General features: G+C 45.2%; 1 protein-coding gene across 1 annotated transcript in view; it reads right to left on the bottom strand.

Moving 5' to 3' along the window:
- The window catches only part of pcp4b (Purkinje cell protein 4b), a 176,043-nt gene extending 168,533 nt beyond the window's left edge, over positions 1–7,510 (bottom strand). The window contains exon 1 of the mRNA XM_034168079.1: positions 7,362–7,510. Coding sequence (XP_034023970.1) covers positions 7,362–7,370 — 9 coding nt within the window. The 5' untranslated portion in view covers positions 7,371–7,510. The remainder of the gene's footprint in view (positions 1–7,361) is intronic.
- Between the last annotated feature and the right edge of the window lie 7,663 nt (positions 7,511–15,173).

The following is a 15,173-nucleotide window of genomic DNA, read 5'->3' as shown; positions in this document are numbered from 1 at the left end:
AAAAAAAACTTGATGAGGATATCCCTATTTACTGTGTTTATCTAGCATATGTGGTTTTCATGACAAGATTTTAAAATAACCTTTCAAAGATATACATCCGAGCTTCAGAGTCAAAGTTAAATTTATTGTCATTGTTATAAAAAAACATGCACAGTGTGTCCCAGATCCATACTGCAATATTTAATTAGTAAATGATAATAAAATTTAAATAGTAAAAGGCATATCGGGTATAATAGTGGTGCAAGTGGTGCAAGAAGACAAGTGCAACAATTTACCAAAATAAAAGCAAACATGAATGGAAAAATACAAAACTTCACTGCCTCACCATGTAGGGCACAGATCCACTGATTTGTTACAAAAGCTCTCACTTGGGTCTGCTGTCACAGTACCATTGCATATGGCCAAAACACGCCCATGAAATAACTAAATACAATGCTTTTGCTCCCCATTTCCTGCTCAGATTACACACCATGTAAATAGCAGAGTGGAAATTACACACCCCAAATGCAGCTACACTATGCACTTCAGATGATGCACTGTAGATTGTCAAGATTGGGTCCAATGTGTCATGAACATTTATTCCATTATAATACAGTTGTATGCAAAAGTTTGCGCATCCCTGATAATTTTCATGATTTTCCTTTATAAGTCATTGGTTGTCTGGATCAGAAATTTCAGTTAAATATATCATATAGCAAATGAACACACTGATATTTGAGAAGTGAAATGAAGTTTCTAGTGTTTACAGAAAGTGTGCAATAATTATTTAAACAAAATTAGGCAAGTGCATACATTTGGGCACCCTTGTCATTTTATTGATTTGAATACATTTAGCACTAATTATTGGAACATAAAATTGGTTTGGTAAGCTCATTGACCCTTGACCTTTTTATACAGGTGAATCCAATCATGAGAAAGGGTATTTAAGGTGGTCATTTGCAAATGTTTTCCCTCTTTGCATCTCTTCTAATGAGTGGCAACATGGGAGCCTCTAAACAACTCTCAAATGACCTGAAAACAAAGATTGTTCAACATCATGGTTTAAGGGAAGAATACAAAAAGCTGTCTCAGTGATTTCAGCTGTCAGTTTCCACTGTGAAGAACATAGTGAGGAAATGGAAGACCACAGGCACAGGACTAGTTAAGGCCCGAAGTGGCAGGCCAAGAAAAATCTCAGATAAAATCAAATGAAGGATGGTGAGAACAGTCAAAGTCAACTCACAGACTTGCTCTGAAAACCTACAACATGGTCTTTCAGATGCAGATAATGTCTCTGTGCATTGTTCAACTATACAGCGCAATTTGCACAAAGAGATGCTGTATGATGCTGTAATGCAAAGGAAGTTTTTTCTGCGTACACACCACAGAGTTGCTTGAGGTATGCCAAAGCACATTTGGACAAACCAGCTTCATTTTGGAATAGGGTGCTGTGGACTGATGAAACTAAAATTGAGTTATTTGGACATAACAAGGGGCATGCATGGCTGAAAAAGAGCACAGCATTCCAAGAAAAACACTTGCTACCTACAGTAAAATTTGGAGGTGGTTCCATCATGCTGTGGGGCTGTGTGGCCAGTGAACGTACTGGGAATCTTGTTAAAGTTGAGGGTCACATGGATTCCAGTCAATATCAGTAGATTCTTGAGAACAATGTTCATGAATCAGTGACAAAGTTGAAGTTTTGCCGGGGCTGAATCTTTCAACAAGACTGCCCTAAACACTGCTCAAAATCTACTAAGGCATTCATGCAGAGTTGTTCCTCTGCACACAACATTCTGGAATGGCCATCTCAGTCCCCAGACCTGAATATTATTGAAAATCTGTGGTGTGATATTAAGTGGGCTGTCCATGCTCGGAAACCAACAAATCTGAGATGTTTCTTAAAGAAGAATGGTCCAAAATACATTAGACCAGAATCCAGACTCTCACTGGAAGCTATAGGAAGCATTTAGAGGCTGTTATTTCTGCAAAAGGAGGATCTACTAAATATTGATGTATTTTTTCTGTTGGGGTGCCCAAATTTATGCACCTGCCTAATTTTTTTTTAAGAATTATTGCACACTTTCTGTAAATCCTATAAACTTCATTTCACTTCTCAAATATCACTGTTTGTCTGCTATATGATACATTTAACTGAAATTGAAGATCCAAACAACCAATAATTTAAAAAAGAAAATCATGGCAGTCATCAGGGGTGCCAAAACTTTTACAGACAACTGTAGATTATGACAAAGTCTTCCAGGTTACAAAACAGTGTTTTCAGTTTTGGAAGTGTTTACTTCTCGCTTGCTTTTACATAAGATACCAGAAACAAAGCTGTTAGCAAGTAGCGACACCGGGAAGTGACATCACCATGCTAACCTTGGCAAAATGTCTTGTAAATAAGTTCAGAGGTGTTATTAGGTTTTCAGTTTTAGAAGTGTTTATTTCTCACTAGCTTTTACATAATATATGAGAAACATGTACGAGGTCTGTGATAAAAGTAACGGACCTTATTATTTTTTTCAAAAACCATATGGATTTGAATCACGTGTGATTACATCAGACATGCTTGAACCCTCGTGGGCATGCGAGAGTTTTTTCACGCCTGTCGGTTACGTCATTCGCCTGTGGGTAGTCTTTGAGTGAGGAGTGGCCCACCCTCTCGTCGATTTTTTCATTGTTTAGGAATGGCTCAGAGACTGCTGCTTTGTTTGATCAAAATTTTTTCAAAACTGTAAGGCACAACTGAGTGGACACCATTCGATAAATTCAGCTGGTTTTCGGTAAAAATTTTAACGGCTGATGAGAGATTTTGGTCTGGTAGTGTCGCTGTAAGGACGGCCCACGGTGCCTGACGGTGATCTGCGCTTCGAGGCGGCAGCGTCTCGCCATTTCAAGTTGAAAACTTCCACATTTCAGGCTCTGTTGACCCAGGAAGTCGTCAGAGAACAGAGAACTTTCAGAAGAAGTCGGCATGAGGAGTTTATTCGGACATTCCATTGTTAACGGACAATTTGTAATGAAAGAACGTGCCGGCCTCTTCTGAATCTTCTCTGTTCTCTCACGACATCCTGGGTGAATTAAGCCTTAAATTAGGATGTTTTCAGGTCGAAACAGGCCGACGACGGCGCCTGGAAACACTGCGCGACGTCCCGCTCCGTGGGAAGTCCTTACACCGACAGAAACACCCCATAATCTCTCATCAGCCGTTAAACTTTTCACCGAAAACCAGCTTAATTTCTCGAATAGTGTCCACTCGGATATCCCTCACAGGTCCAGAAAAAATGTTGATAAAGCAACGCGCGCCATCCGCAGCGGCTATTCAGACAAAGAGATTCCGACGGGCGGGGTGGAGCACTCCTCACTCAAGGCCTGCCCACAGGCGAATGATGTCACCGACACGCGTGAAAAAACTCACGCATGTGCACGAGGGTTCAAGCATGTCTGACGTAAAAACATATGAATCAAATCCATTTATTTTTTGAAAAAAATAAAAAGGACCGCTTTTTTCATCACAGACCTCGTATAAAAACAGACAAAACAAAGCAGTTTTGAAGAGACCAGTGACTGACGTCACAGTGCAGCTCTACTCTTAATGGCTGTCACCTGTGTCACTCAAAAACAAAACTGATCAGACTGAAACAGAATATGATTTTTTTTTTTTAACCTCTTAAAATACATCAAGGTTAGCCATTTTTGAACTTGTCCAAGTTCTGTGTCCCAAGAATGTTCCCTGTGAATTTCAAGAGTCTGTCAGTAATCGGACTGAACTTATGCCGAGCACAGACAGATGGACGGACAGACAAAAAGCCTTTGCAATACCCAATGGCCACATTTGATGGCCTCGGGTAATAACCGGCCATGTTGTACTGACCTGCACATCCACGCCAGGAAGTTAACACATGCACATAAGTGTGTAACCTCTGCAACTGATGTGTTAACTGCATGGCACATTTGCAGTTCAGTACAAGTTGGCCACTTATTTTTGTAGTCCAGTTACTTCAGACATAAAGTTGTCTTTTTTATTTAAACACAACAGAAACAATGCAAAGCAACGCAACAACAAAATAAATGGAAGTTTTCTGTGAATATTTATTGACGTTCCAAGCGTGCATGTGCAGAGGATTGAGCGTGCTGAATTAAAAGTCTATAGGAAAGACTATAGGTTGGTTAGCATGGTTTTGCCACTTGCCAGAAAGAAGCAGTCGCAACTATGACAACATCCATGCACAGCTTCCTCCACACAACATCAAACTGCAGATTTAATGGAAACCACTTCTTTTTGAAGACAGCACTGCACAGCAGTCACCTTTGTTCATCAGCTGCTGTAAGGAAGACACACATCTGCAGCAGCAGTGAGCACCGAGCAACAGGACTTCAACAAAAACAGATTTTAGAAAAAATTATAATTTGATTTTTAATTGCTGCATCCATGCTGTGGTGAACTGGAGGTGTCTGCAACTCAGAAAATTCCAACCTTGAACAAATAAATACCTGAGATCAAAATATATTTTTAAAGCCTTAAATATAATAAAGATCAGAGCATCAGCTTTCTTTAATGTATTTTCAACTTTTCATGTCTTAAAGATGCAAACATATTGCACCGCAACTACAAAAACGTGTTCTACAAATTTAGAGTTTGTGCCAGGGGCGTAGGTTTGCATATGGACCATAGGGACAAGTCACAACCAATATTTTGGGATGGCAAAATAGTCCCTACCAATATTTAGCATTTTTTTTATATAACAAAATCATTCACTATTTTTTTGCGAACTCAATACTATAATTTTAGTCGTCACATTTTGTGTTTTCGACGTGCCAGAGTGACAGGGTTACCCATGTTGCAATTTCATTAGCTCATGTTCTTCTCACATGGACGTAAACAAAGCGCATCTCGTGGCAGGCAGTGCTTAATTTGTAAAGTGGGAGGTCCCTGAGCGCAGAGGATGGGTGGCTCCGGTGCAGTGTTGCCAGATGTACGATAATTATTGTATTTGTACGATAGTTTTGCCCTCTGTACGATGTACGATCAATAAACGTACGATCAATAATGGGAAAAAATCCAATATGTACGATAATTTCAGTTGGTTGCCCAAACACGTATATCTCTCTGACACCCAAGAATCATTTTGCAGGTGTTGCACTCAGGCGGCATCAAAGACACACCACACACAGAGCTGCTGCTGGCTTTGGGCGACCGGGACAAAGTCATTTGAAAGCCCACCCCCTCTCCATACAAAGTAATGAGTTCCCATCCAATCTCTGCCATGACAGGAAGATTCCCCAACCAACATCTTTTTTTTTCCGAAACTTTATTTCAACAAATGCAATAACAAACGAACAAAACACAAGCGCAAAAAGATATACAAGAAAAATAAAAAAGTTCAAGTTCCTTATGGAGGTGTCAACATTTTTTCTGTGTTCAACAAAATCTGCACAAGTGGCCATGGCATCGGATGACGACAGCGACCTCGAGGTTGAATTTGCCTCTTTCTAGTCTGGTAATTAACACGTTTGTGTCCCTTCACAGAAAAAAAAAATCTTTCTAGTCTGGTAGTGCATTTGCTTGTGTTATTACTGTATGGCTTTGCCTTACAATATAAAGCGCCTTGGGGAAACTGTTTGTTGTGATTTGGCGCTATATAAATAAAATTGATTTGATTTGTGCATTTGCCTTCTTTTTGTGCCATAGTTTCCCCATTACTATAATTACTGTTTAAAAATGTGACATAAAATTCTTTGTAAATTTAAAAAAAATGCTAAAATAGCTACGTTGTATGCGTTTTGTTTGTGTACGCTAATTTCTCGCAAAATACGATAATTTTGAGGTTTTGGTACGATAGTTTCATATTTCATATCTGGCAACACTGCTCCGGTGCAGAAAAACAAGAAGGGTGGGGGGCTTGCGAACTATGCTGTGCGCCACACTTAAAATAAACTGCACACCCACACAAACACGCACACACACCTTCACAAATGACACTAACACCCTGCCTTTTCCTCAAAAATTACTACATTTATGTTTGCTGTCTGTCTCTGTACTTTTCTGTCACTTTTGCGCTCTTTTTCATACTTTTCACTTGTTTGAAAAGTCACCGAACGCACTTTACCGTAATATATGCAACATATAGCATACTGTTGGAAAGCACGGGTTCTTGGCTTGCTGTCAGTGTTGAAATTTTTCAGTGAGGGCTTACATGAGAACTTACGGTAATGAGAATCAGCGGCGCACTAGTGTGAAACTTCCGTGTTTTTCCTCTGCGTTATGACATCACAGGCTTACCTTTACCGTAATACACCATATATCATTGTAAAGCCCTTTTTTTTTTGACAAATTAAGTTGCCAGATACCTACAACTGCATTATTGATGAAGAGAATAGATTATACAGCTTGGTTGCAAAAACTTTTTTTTTTTTGTTAGCTCCACAAGTATTTTTTGTTGTTGTTGTTGTCTTGTTCTCTCAGGTGTAGGCCTATAGAATAGATTTGTGATTTTGGGTGCAATTTTGTTATTTAAGCTATTTGTTTGTTTGCCTACACACTTAATAATGTAAATAAAATGTTAAATTATTCAGCATTATGTCGTCATATGTTATGTATTATGCTGTACTTGTGCGTCTAATGGTATGAGTGGGTTAGGGGGTGGTGGTGGTGGTGGGCGGGGGGGGGGGGGGTGGTATTGTCCCTACCAAAGCTGAGACCACACCTACGCCCTTGGTTTGTGCTGAATACATGTCTCCATGAATGAAAGCATTGTAACATCTTGCTCCTGCCTCTTCCACTTGAAGCTGGAACATGTTGAACTGAAGAAACCAAACAGCAGTTTCCACCGCGTGGTCTTAAAATATTAGTGTTACATAAACACATCAATTCAAAATGATCATATGACTCATGGCCTGCAAAATATTTTAATAAATACTTATCTTCTCGGGGAACCTGCAAAAGCGCTTCTCCCCCGCAGTAATTAGTGTAAAACAAGGGTACATTGCGCTCTTTTTGCTCCACACACGGCGAACCTCATTTGCCAAAACGCGCAATGTGGATCAGCATGGCAACAGCCGCGCACGCTGTACTGTACACAAACGCAGCTGTGGATCGTAAATCCACACATTTTCACTTTCTCGAGAAGCAGCTCATGGCGCTGAGCTGCGTCCTGCGCTCACAAACGAGTTCTTTTCGGCACTTTGCAGCTGTGCAACATCTGGCGCTCTGTCAGAAGTGCACCACACACAAATGAACATTTCTGCACAGAATACGCTCGAAACATGCACAAACACCGGCGCAAAAATAGATCACTCGCTTGTGGCACTAATTTCTGGCGCGTCAGGGCGCGGATCGTGCGTAATTGGTTTAATCCTGGCACCTAAAGCGGTCCTACCTCGCTCATGGTGGACGGTGATGTGGAGGTTTGACGCCTGCTTCCTTTCTGCACGTCGGGCTGAGAAGTTTCAGAAACAGCGGCGTTTCTACAGAGCAGCTCACCGCGGACTGAAAAGCTTTATAAAGTGCTCCGCGTGTTAACACGTCACCAATAAACCAATAGGATGCTGTGGGCAAGTGCGTCTCCCCAGTCACCTCCCAACTCCTACTCACACGCTGTGTAAACCCTTTTCTTCATCATCATCATCATCATCATGCTGCTCTCTGCTAGTGGAGAGCATCTGCTCACAGTCAAGAATTCTAGATAGATATCTCGATATTCTTTCACTGCTGCTTTTCCAGGTCCAGGTTGTGGTGGCAGCAGATTAAGCAGCTCATCCCACACTTCCCTGTTCTGTGCCAAGTCCTGTAACTCTTCCTGGGGGTTCCCCAGGCATTCCCAAACCATCTGAGAAATATAATCCCTTCAGTTTGTCCTGGGTCTTCCCCAGGGCCTCATCCTAGTTGGACATGCCTAGAAGACCTCCCTAGGCAGATGACCAGGGGGCCTCCTCACCAGATGCCCAAACCACCTCAGCTGGCTGCTTTCCATGCGAAGACGCAGCAGCTCTACTCCGAGTCACTCCCAGATAGTCAAGTTTCTCACCCTGTCTCGGAGTGTAAACCCAAATACCCAACAGAGGAATCTCATTTCCGCCACTTGTATCCGTGACCCTATTCTTTCTGTCATTAACCAAAGTTCATGACCATAGTTGAGGACAGGAGCATAAATCAACTGGTAAATTGAGAGTCTCGCCTTCTGGTTCAGCCCCCTCTTCACCACGATGGTCAGGATTGTCAATTCCTGTCTGAACTGGGTCTTTCCGTCACCAATTCACTTATCTTGGATGCCTTTAGGAAGTGGGAGGAAACCAGAACACCCAGAAGGAAGCCACACAAACATGGAGAGAATATGCAAACTTTACACAAAAAGAACCAGGTCAGAAACCAACCTGGGACCTTGTAGCTGTGAGGCAACACTTCTAACCAAAAAGCCACTGCAACAGTGGAATGCAAAAATAAAAAAATTTAAAAAATTTAAAAGGCCTTACCCATGTGTCACTATTACTGTTGGAATTACAGTTCTCGTGAGAGTCTCAATCTCACTAAAAAGACAGCTATCGCAAAAGGACAAAATCCAGCAGTCGCATTCCAGCAATCACTGGAAATGCTGTCATGTCACTATACAGTATTTTGTCAATATTCACAAAATGTTTCCTAACTTTTGCACAAATGTTGTGAAACCCCAGCTACTGACTTATCCTTTATTTTTACATACATCGTGATGCAATAGCCTCACACTGCATTTCATCCGTTTTTATTTTACATCACTTCCTGTGATATTTACAAAGATAAAGTAGTAAGGGTTCAGCTAATTAGCTATTTCGGATGCATTCTCATACAACAGTATGTTAAATATATTGCATCAGAGAGACTGAGAATTGCTTCATGGGTTTATTGTGTGGGGAAGAGTGGAGGAAGGTGCACACAGGTGGAGTACATTCATTGTAGGAGATGCAAGATAAAAGAAATTAGAGACTGTAAGGTGGTGAAAGGAGAGAGTGTATCTAGACCAGGGGTGGGCAACAAGACACTGCAGGTTTTCCTTGTAACCAGTCACCTCAGCAGGTGGGTTGCTGATGAGCTTTTCCCCTGAACATAAACACTTGATTGTCAATTAAATCACCTGCTGGGACACCTGGTCATTAATGAAATCACCTACTGAGGTGATTGGTAGCAAGGAGAACTTGCAATGTCTCGGTCCTTCATGGAACATGATTGCCCACCCCTGATCTAGACAGTATCAGATGGTTGATTGTAGCATGACTTTCAAGGTGAAAAAGAGGAAGAGAGTGAGAGCTCAACAAAGGATCAGGTGGTGGAAGCTGAAGGAGGAAGACTGTTGTGTGAAATTCAGTGAGCAGGTAAGACAGGCACTGGATGAAGGGGAAGCCATTCTGGATAACTGGAAAAGTACTGCAGATGTGGTGAGGGAGACAGCTAGAAAGGTACTGGGTGTGGCATCTGGACAGTAGAATCAAGACAAGGAGACTTGGTGGTGGAATGAAGATATTCAGGAAAGCATAACGAGAAAGAGGTTGTCAAAAAAGAATTGGGATAGTTGGAGAGATGAAGCAAGTAGACAGGAGTATAAGGGGATGGGGCCTAAGGCAAAAACAGAAGTGGCTAAAGCTAAGGAAAAGGCATATTATGAGCTGTACATTAAGTTGATTAGTAAGGAAAAAGAATTGCACTGATTGGCCAGAGCTGGAAAGGATCTGCGGCAGGTTAGGGTGATAAAGGATGCAGGTAGTAGAAGTTGCAATTCTCTTTGGGACTGATGAGAATGGACAGGATTAGGAATGAACATATCAGAGAGACAGCTCAGGTGGGACGGTTTGAAGACAAAGTCAGAGAGACAAGATTGAGATGGTTTGGACATGTGCAGAGAAGGGATCCAGGGTATATAGGGAGAAGGATGCTGAGGATGGAGCCACCAGGCAGGGAGGGAGAGGGAGGCCAAAGAGGAGGTTTATGGATGTGCTGAAGGAGGACATGCAGGTGATTGGTGTGACAGAGGAAGATAAAGAGGACAGGGTGTTTTTGTGTAGGTTCTCAGAGGAGGACAGGGTGAGATGAAAACGACTGATCTGCTGTGGCAACCCCTAACGGGAACAGCTGAAAGAAGAAGACGTTTGTATTATTTGCAAAGCTATTAATGTTGTGTGGGCTGCCGAAGAGGAGGTACTGCTGGTCCACCAACAGAGGGCGCCCTGCCTGTTGGCAGGTTTCAGGCACTAGAGGGCACAGTAGCCAGGAAGAATCCACCAGGTGCACCGTGGGGCTGTCATCACCTGTCATCAATCACCTCATCTCTTCATCCATAAAAGCCTGGGAGAGACACCATAACTCTGCCGAGTTATCTGCTTACCTTACAGGTAAACCTACTCAGCCATTTTGTGCCGTACGCACATTCATTGTACTGAAGTCTTTGCAGTTGTGACTTATACTTGCAGCTTTTAGCCGAGTTTGTGGAAGTTGGAGGAGTTGGTGTCTCCACTCCTAACGTCTTACTTACTAAGTATAACATTTGACACTGCACGTCCTCCAGTTTTTCCTCTGCACTCTGGGAGTATCTGGATTTATTCCTTCAGGAGGATTTCTGTGAGTTACTGATTGTTTGCTGGGTGTGCACACACCCACCTTAACCTCTTTTGTTCCTGCCAGCAGTACCGGGTCTGACAGCTGGAGCGGTGGCCACCTGGGGATTCAGGATTTGGCGGCTCTGGTGTGTTGCAGGTCTCCGTTGGCGGTGGAACTTTGTGGGTCCCGGCTCTTCTCTGGATAGGCGTCTCCTACCCTCGGGCCTGCCCACGCGTCACTGTTTTGAATTGACTGTCTAAAGCATATTTGAGTGTTTGTGTTGTGGCTGGCGTGCCTGGCTGGCTTTTGTTTGTCTTCTGTTTCTGTCTTTTGGTTTTCCTTTCAGGTGGTACGCGTTTAGGACTGAGTGGCTGTGTGGCTGAGTTATCAGGACCTCACCCTGATCACCTGAGGCTCGTCAGGACTCACAGCTGTGGTGCATCTACACGGATTGGAGCATTGGATTGGTGGCATTTAAGTCTGGAGTACACAGTGTGTATTTGCCAGAGACTCGACCTTGTGCCCAGACGGGTGAGATCGTCGTCTCGAGAGCCATCTCATCATCAGTGGATGCAGAGAACGTCCAGGTTTGATGCATGGTCTGTGAAAGAGGAGGGGGTGAGGTCTCACGCTCGTCAGCACACTTCCTGAGGTACGTTAGGTTTTGTGACTAACATTTATACAGTCAGTAAATGTGGTGTCCCTCACACCTTATTATATTGAGCTGTTATGTTAGTCGTTTAATCAGCTTCCACTGCAGTTGAGTTTGTGAACAGGGTGTTCCATGCCTGCAGGGTGGGAAGCTGATTAGTAATTAAGCCAGGAAGTGTTTGCTGTTTGTGAACACCTTTGAGCGGTCTCTCTGTGTGTGGAGTGTGGACTCACATGATGATTTCTTCTTTCACAGACTCGGTTTGTCGCGGCCACCTGGGGGGTGTCGGCGGGGTCCTTGGGTCCGAACAGTTTCTGGCTCCGGACCGTTAGTGCTGCTGGGAGCACACCGCAACTCCACCATGCCAGACCGCGCACTTATTTGTTCGTATTTTCCACATCACTGTTATGTAATTAAATTTAGTTATCCTTTGTACCGTGCTCTGCTTATTTCATACTGGGTCCTTCAAACGCTGGTTGGTTCTCCAGGCTGCGTCCTACACATAACAGTTTGTGCACATTTGCAGAATAAATTGTCATTTATTTGGAAACCCTATTGACCGTTCATTTACGCCCCCTGGCGTGGGTCCGTGCATTCACTTTCCCCAACAATTAAAGGCTCCTGTGACCTTTTTGCTGTCTGTAATGATATTTGCATATATGTTAGCAAAGTATCTTGAGAATGTCTAATTTGATTTTGATAAAACTCGCTATATAGGCCTATAGAGGGGAATTAATTATTTAATTTTGCTTAGAACTGGTCAACAACCATGGTCAGATGTCAAGATCAAATATTTGTCTCCATTCTAAGGTATAGAAAAGTATCTAATTTTATGGAAATGAGTTGAGAAAATTTATCAGTAATGAACTTATTAAAAGCCCAGTTAAGAATTTGTCTATAAGTCTGACACTTTGTAATGTCACTTTACTCCCATATCAAGTTATCATTTGTTATGTATCCATAAGTTCATTTGTAAAATTAAAAACAAGTTGTTGAATAGCCTGCAAAAATATTCAAATTGTTGTGTGGGCCGCTGAAGAGGAGGTACTGCTGGCCCACCACCACCAGAGGGCGCCCTGCCTGGAGTGCGGGCTCCAGGCACCAGAGGGCGCTGCCGCCGACGAGGGCTGCCAGGGTGACAGCTGTCACCCATTACTGGACACAGCTGACTGCACTCAGGACGGAGGTATATCAGCAGGACAGCGTCTCCACCTCAGTGCCGAGATATCGCCTTGAGATTAAGGTAACCTTCTCTGCAAGCTCATATTGAAGACTCTGATAAACCTTGGTAAACCTTTTCAGGACAGCTGACTACAGAAAGCTACTTGCTTGGATAAGTACTCACCTTTCCTGCTTCATTGTAACAAGAGGTGGAGGCGGCTTCTCCCCTCTCCGTCTACTGGGTGCTGTCGCATCCATACCTGTGTGTTTGTGCTCTTTCCCGCCAGCAGTACCGGATCCGACGAGCGGAGGCAGTGGCCACCTGGGAATTCGGGACTTGGCGGTTCCAGTACTTCTGGGGTTCGGTGGCAGAGGAAATCTGGGTGGTTCCGGTTCGACTAGGACGGACGCCTCCTACCTTCGAGCCTGCCCACACGACACCAGCAGATTTCGGCTTCAAACTCCAAATTATTAATTGTTGTATTGGTTGTGCTCTTTTCACAACAGTAAAACTTGTTATTCACCTTTCTCCATTGTCCGTTCATTGCGCCCCCTGTTGTGGGTCCGTGTACCTACACTTTCACAACAGGATATCTCGGCCAGCGTCATGGATCCCGAGGGGCGTCAACCGGCTGTTGAACGGCCAATGGAAGAACAGGGCGCAGCGGCGGCTTCGGGAGGGGTAGTCGGTGAGTTGCAGCGGATCCTCACCGCTTTCACCACTCGGATCGATTTCATGACCGAGCAGCACGTTCTCCTAAACCGCAGGGTGGAGGCTCTCGCCGCACAAGTGGAAGCGCGCCCTCCGGGCGCCGCTGCGGCTCTCCCTCCCGAGGACCCTGCGTGTGAGAGTGACGTTCCACTGGTCGTTCAACGGTCCCTTCCTCCGTCCCCAGAAGCTTACATAAGCCCTCCAGAACCGTACGGAGGCTGTGTGGAGACGTGCGCGGATTTTTTGATGCAATGTTCGCTCGTCTTCGCACAGCGTCCCGTGATGTACGCGACTGACGCTAGCAAAGTAGCTTATGTCATAAACCTGCTTCGCGGGGAGGCACGCGCTTGGGCTACAGCGCTCTGGGAGCAGAACTCACGGCTCCTTCATTCATACGATGGGTTTGTACGGGAGCTCAGAACGGTGTTCGATCATCCCAACAGAGGCGAGTCCGCTTCAACCGCACTACTGTCCATACGACAGGGGCGTCGGAGCGCAGCTGCCTATGCAGTCGCCTTCCGCATCGCGGCGGCGAGATCCGGCTGGAATAGCACTGCCCTCCGCGCTGCCTTTGTAAACGGACTGTCTCTGGTCCTAAAAGAGCACCTGGTGGCTAAGGACGAACCGCGGGATTTAGATGGGCTCATCGATCTAGTTATACGACTCGACAACCGGGTAGAAGAACGCCGCCGGGAACGAGGCGAAGGGCGTGGCCAGGCACGCGTCGTCCCTCTCCCTTCCGGGTCCGATCGAGCTCCGCCCTCCCCACGCTCCTCTGTTCCTGCGCTCCGTGGGGTCACAGCTCCCCCTACTGACGAAGCTAGGGACACGAGTAGGGCAACATTTAGGGCACCAGATGCACAAAGGAGATGGACCCACGGAGCGTGTCTTGTTTGTGGTTCAATAGAGCACCATGTGAGAGACTGCCCCGAGCGGTCAAACACCAAACGCCCGCCCTTAGAGACTGGGCCAGGGGTGGGCCAAAACATTCACGTGGGACATACCCACATTGCTACACGACTCCCAGTCACGATCCTGTTTGAGGATTCAACCCTGAAGGCCCCAGCACTGGTGGACACGGGCTCTGAGGGGAATCTGCTAGACAGTAGATGGGCCAGGGAGATAGGGCTCCCTCTGGTGGCTCTTACCTCGCCTGTGCAGGTTCGAGCACTAGATGGCTCCCTACTCCCACCAATCACACACAAGACACCTCCAGTAACTCTGGTGGTGTCAGGCAACCACCGGGAGGTGATCGAGTTCTTCGTGACTCAGGCCACCTCCCGTGTGGTTTTAGGATTTCCATGGATGCTTAAGCACAATCCCCGGATTGATTGGCCGTCCGGGGTGGTGGTTCAGTGGAGCGAAACCTGCCATCGGGAGTGTCTCGGTTCCTCGGTTCCGCCCGGCTCCCAAGCTAAGGAGGAGGTCCGAGTCCCGCCCAATCTGAAGGCGGTGCCAGCGGAGTACCATGACCTTGCGGACGTGTTCAGCAAGGATCTGGCTCTCACGCTTCCTCCCCACCGCCCGTACGATTGTGCCATTGATTTGGTTCCAGGCAGTGAGTTCCCGTCCAGTAGGCTGTACAACCTCTCACGGCCGGAACGCGAATCAATGGAGACCTACATCCGGGACTCATTAGCCGCCGGGTTGATCCGGAATTCCACCTCACCGATGGGCGCTGGTTTCTTTTTTGTGGGTAAAAAAGATGGCGGACTTCGTCCATGCATTGATTACAGGGGGTTGAATGAGATCACGGTTCGCAACCGATACCCGTTGCCCTTGTTGGATTCAGTGTTCACCCCCTTGCATGGAGCCAGAATCTTCACCAAGCTGGATCTTAGGAACGCGTACCATTTGGTTCGGATTCGGAAGGGAGACGAATGGAAGACGGCATTTAACACCCCCTTAGGTCATTTTGAGTACCTGGTCATGCCGTTCGGTCTCACTAATGCTCCCGCGACCTTCCAAGCGTTGGTAAACGATGTCTTGCGGGACTTCCTGCACCGGTTCGTCTTCGTATATCTAGACGATATACTCATCTTTTCTCCGGATCCTGAGACCCATGTCAAGCATGTACGTCAGGTCCTACAGCGGTTGTTGGA

This window comes from Thalassophryne amazonica, chromosome 4 (genome assembly GCF_902500255.1).
Source record: "Thalassophryne amazonica chromosome 4, fThaAma1.1, whole genome shotgun sequence".
In the NCBI taxonomy this organism is placed as follows: domain Eukaryota; kingdom Metazoa; phylum Chordata; class Actinopteri; order Batrachoidiformes; family Batrachoididae; genus Thalassophryne; species Thalassophryne amazonica.
Note: the sequence above shows the minus strand (reverse complement) of the source record. Positions and strands in the feature narration are given on the sequence as shown.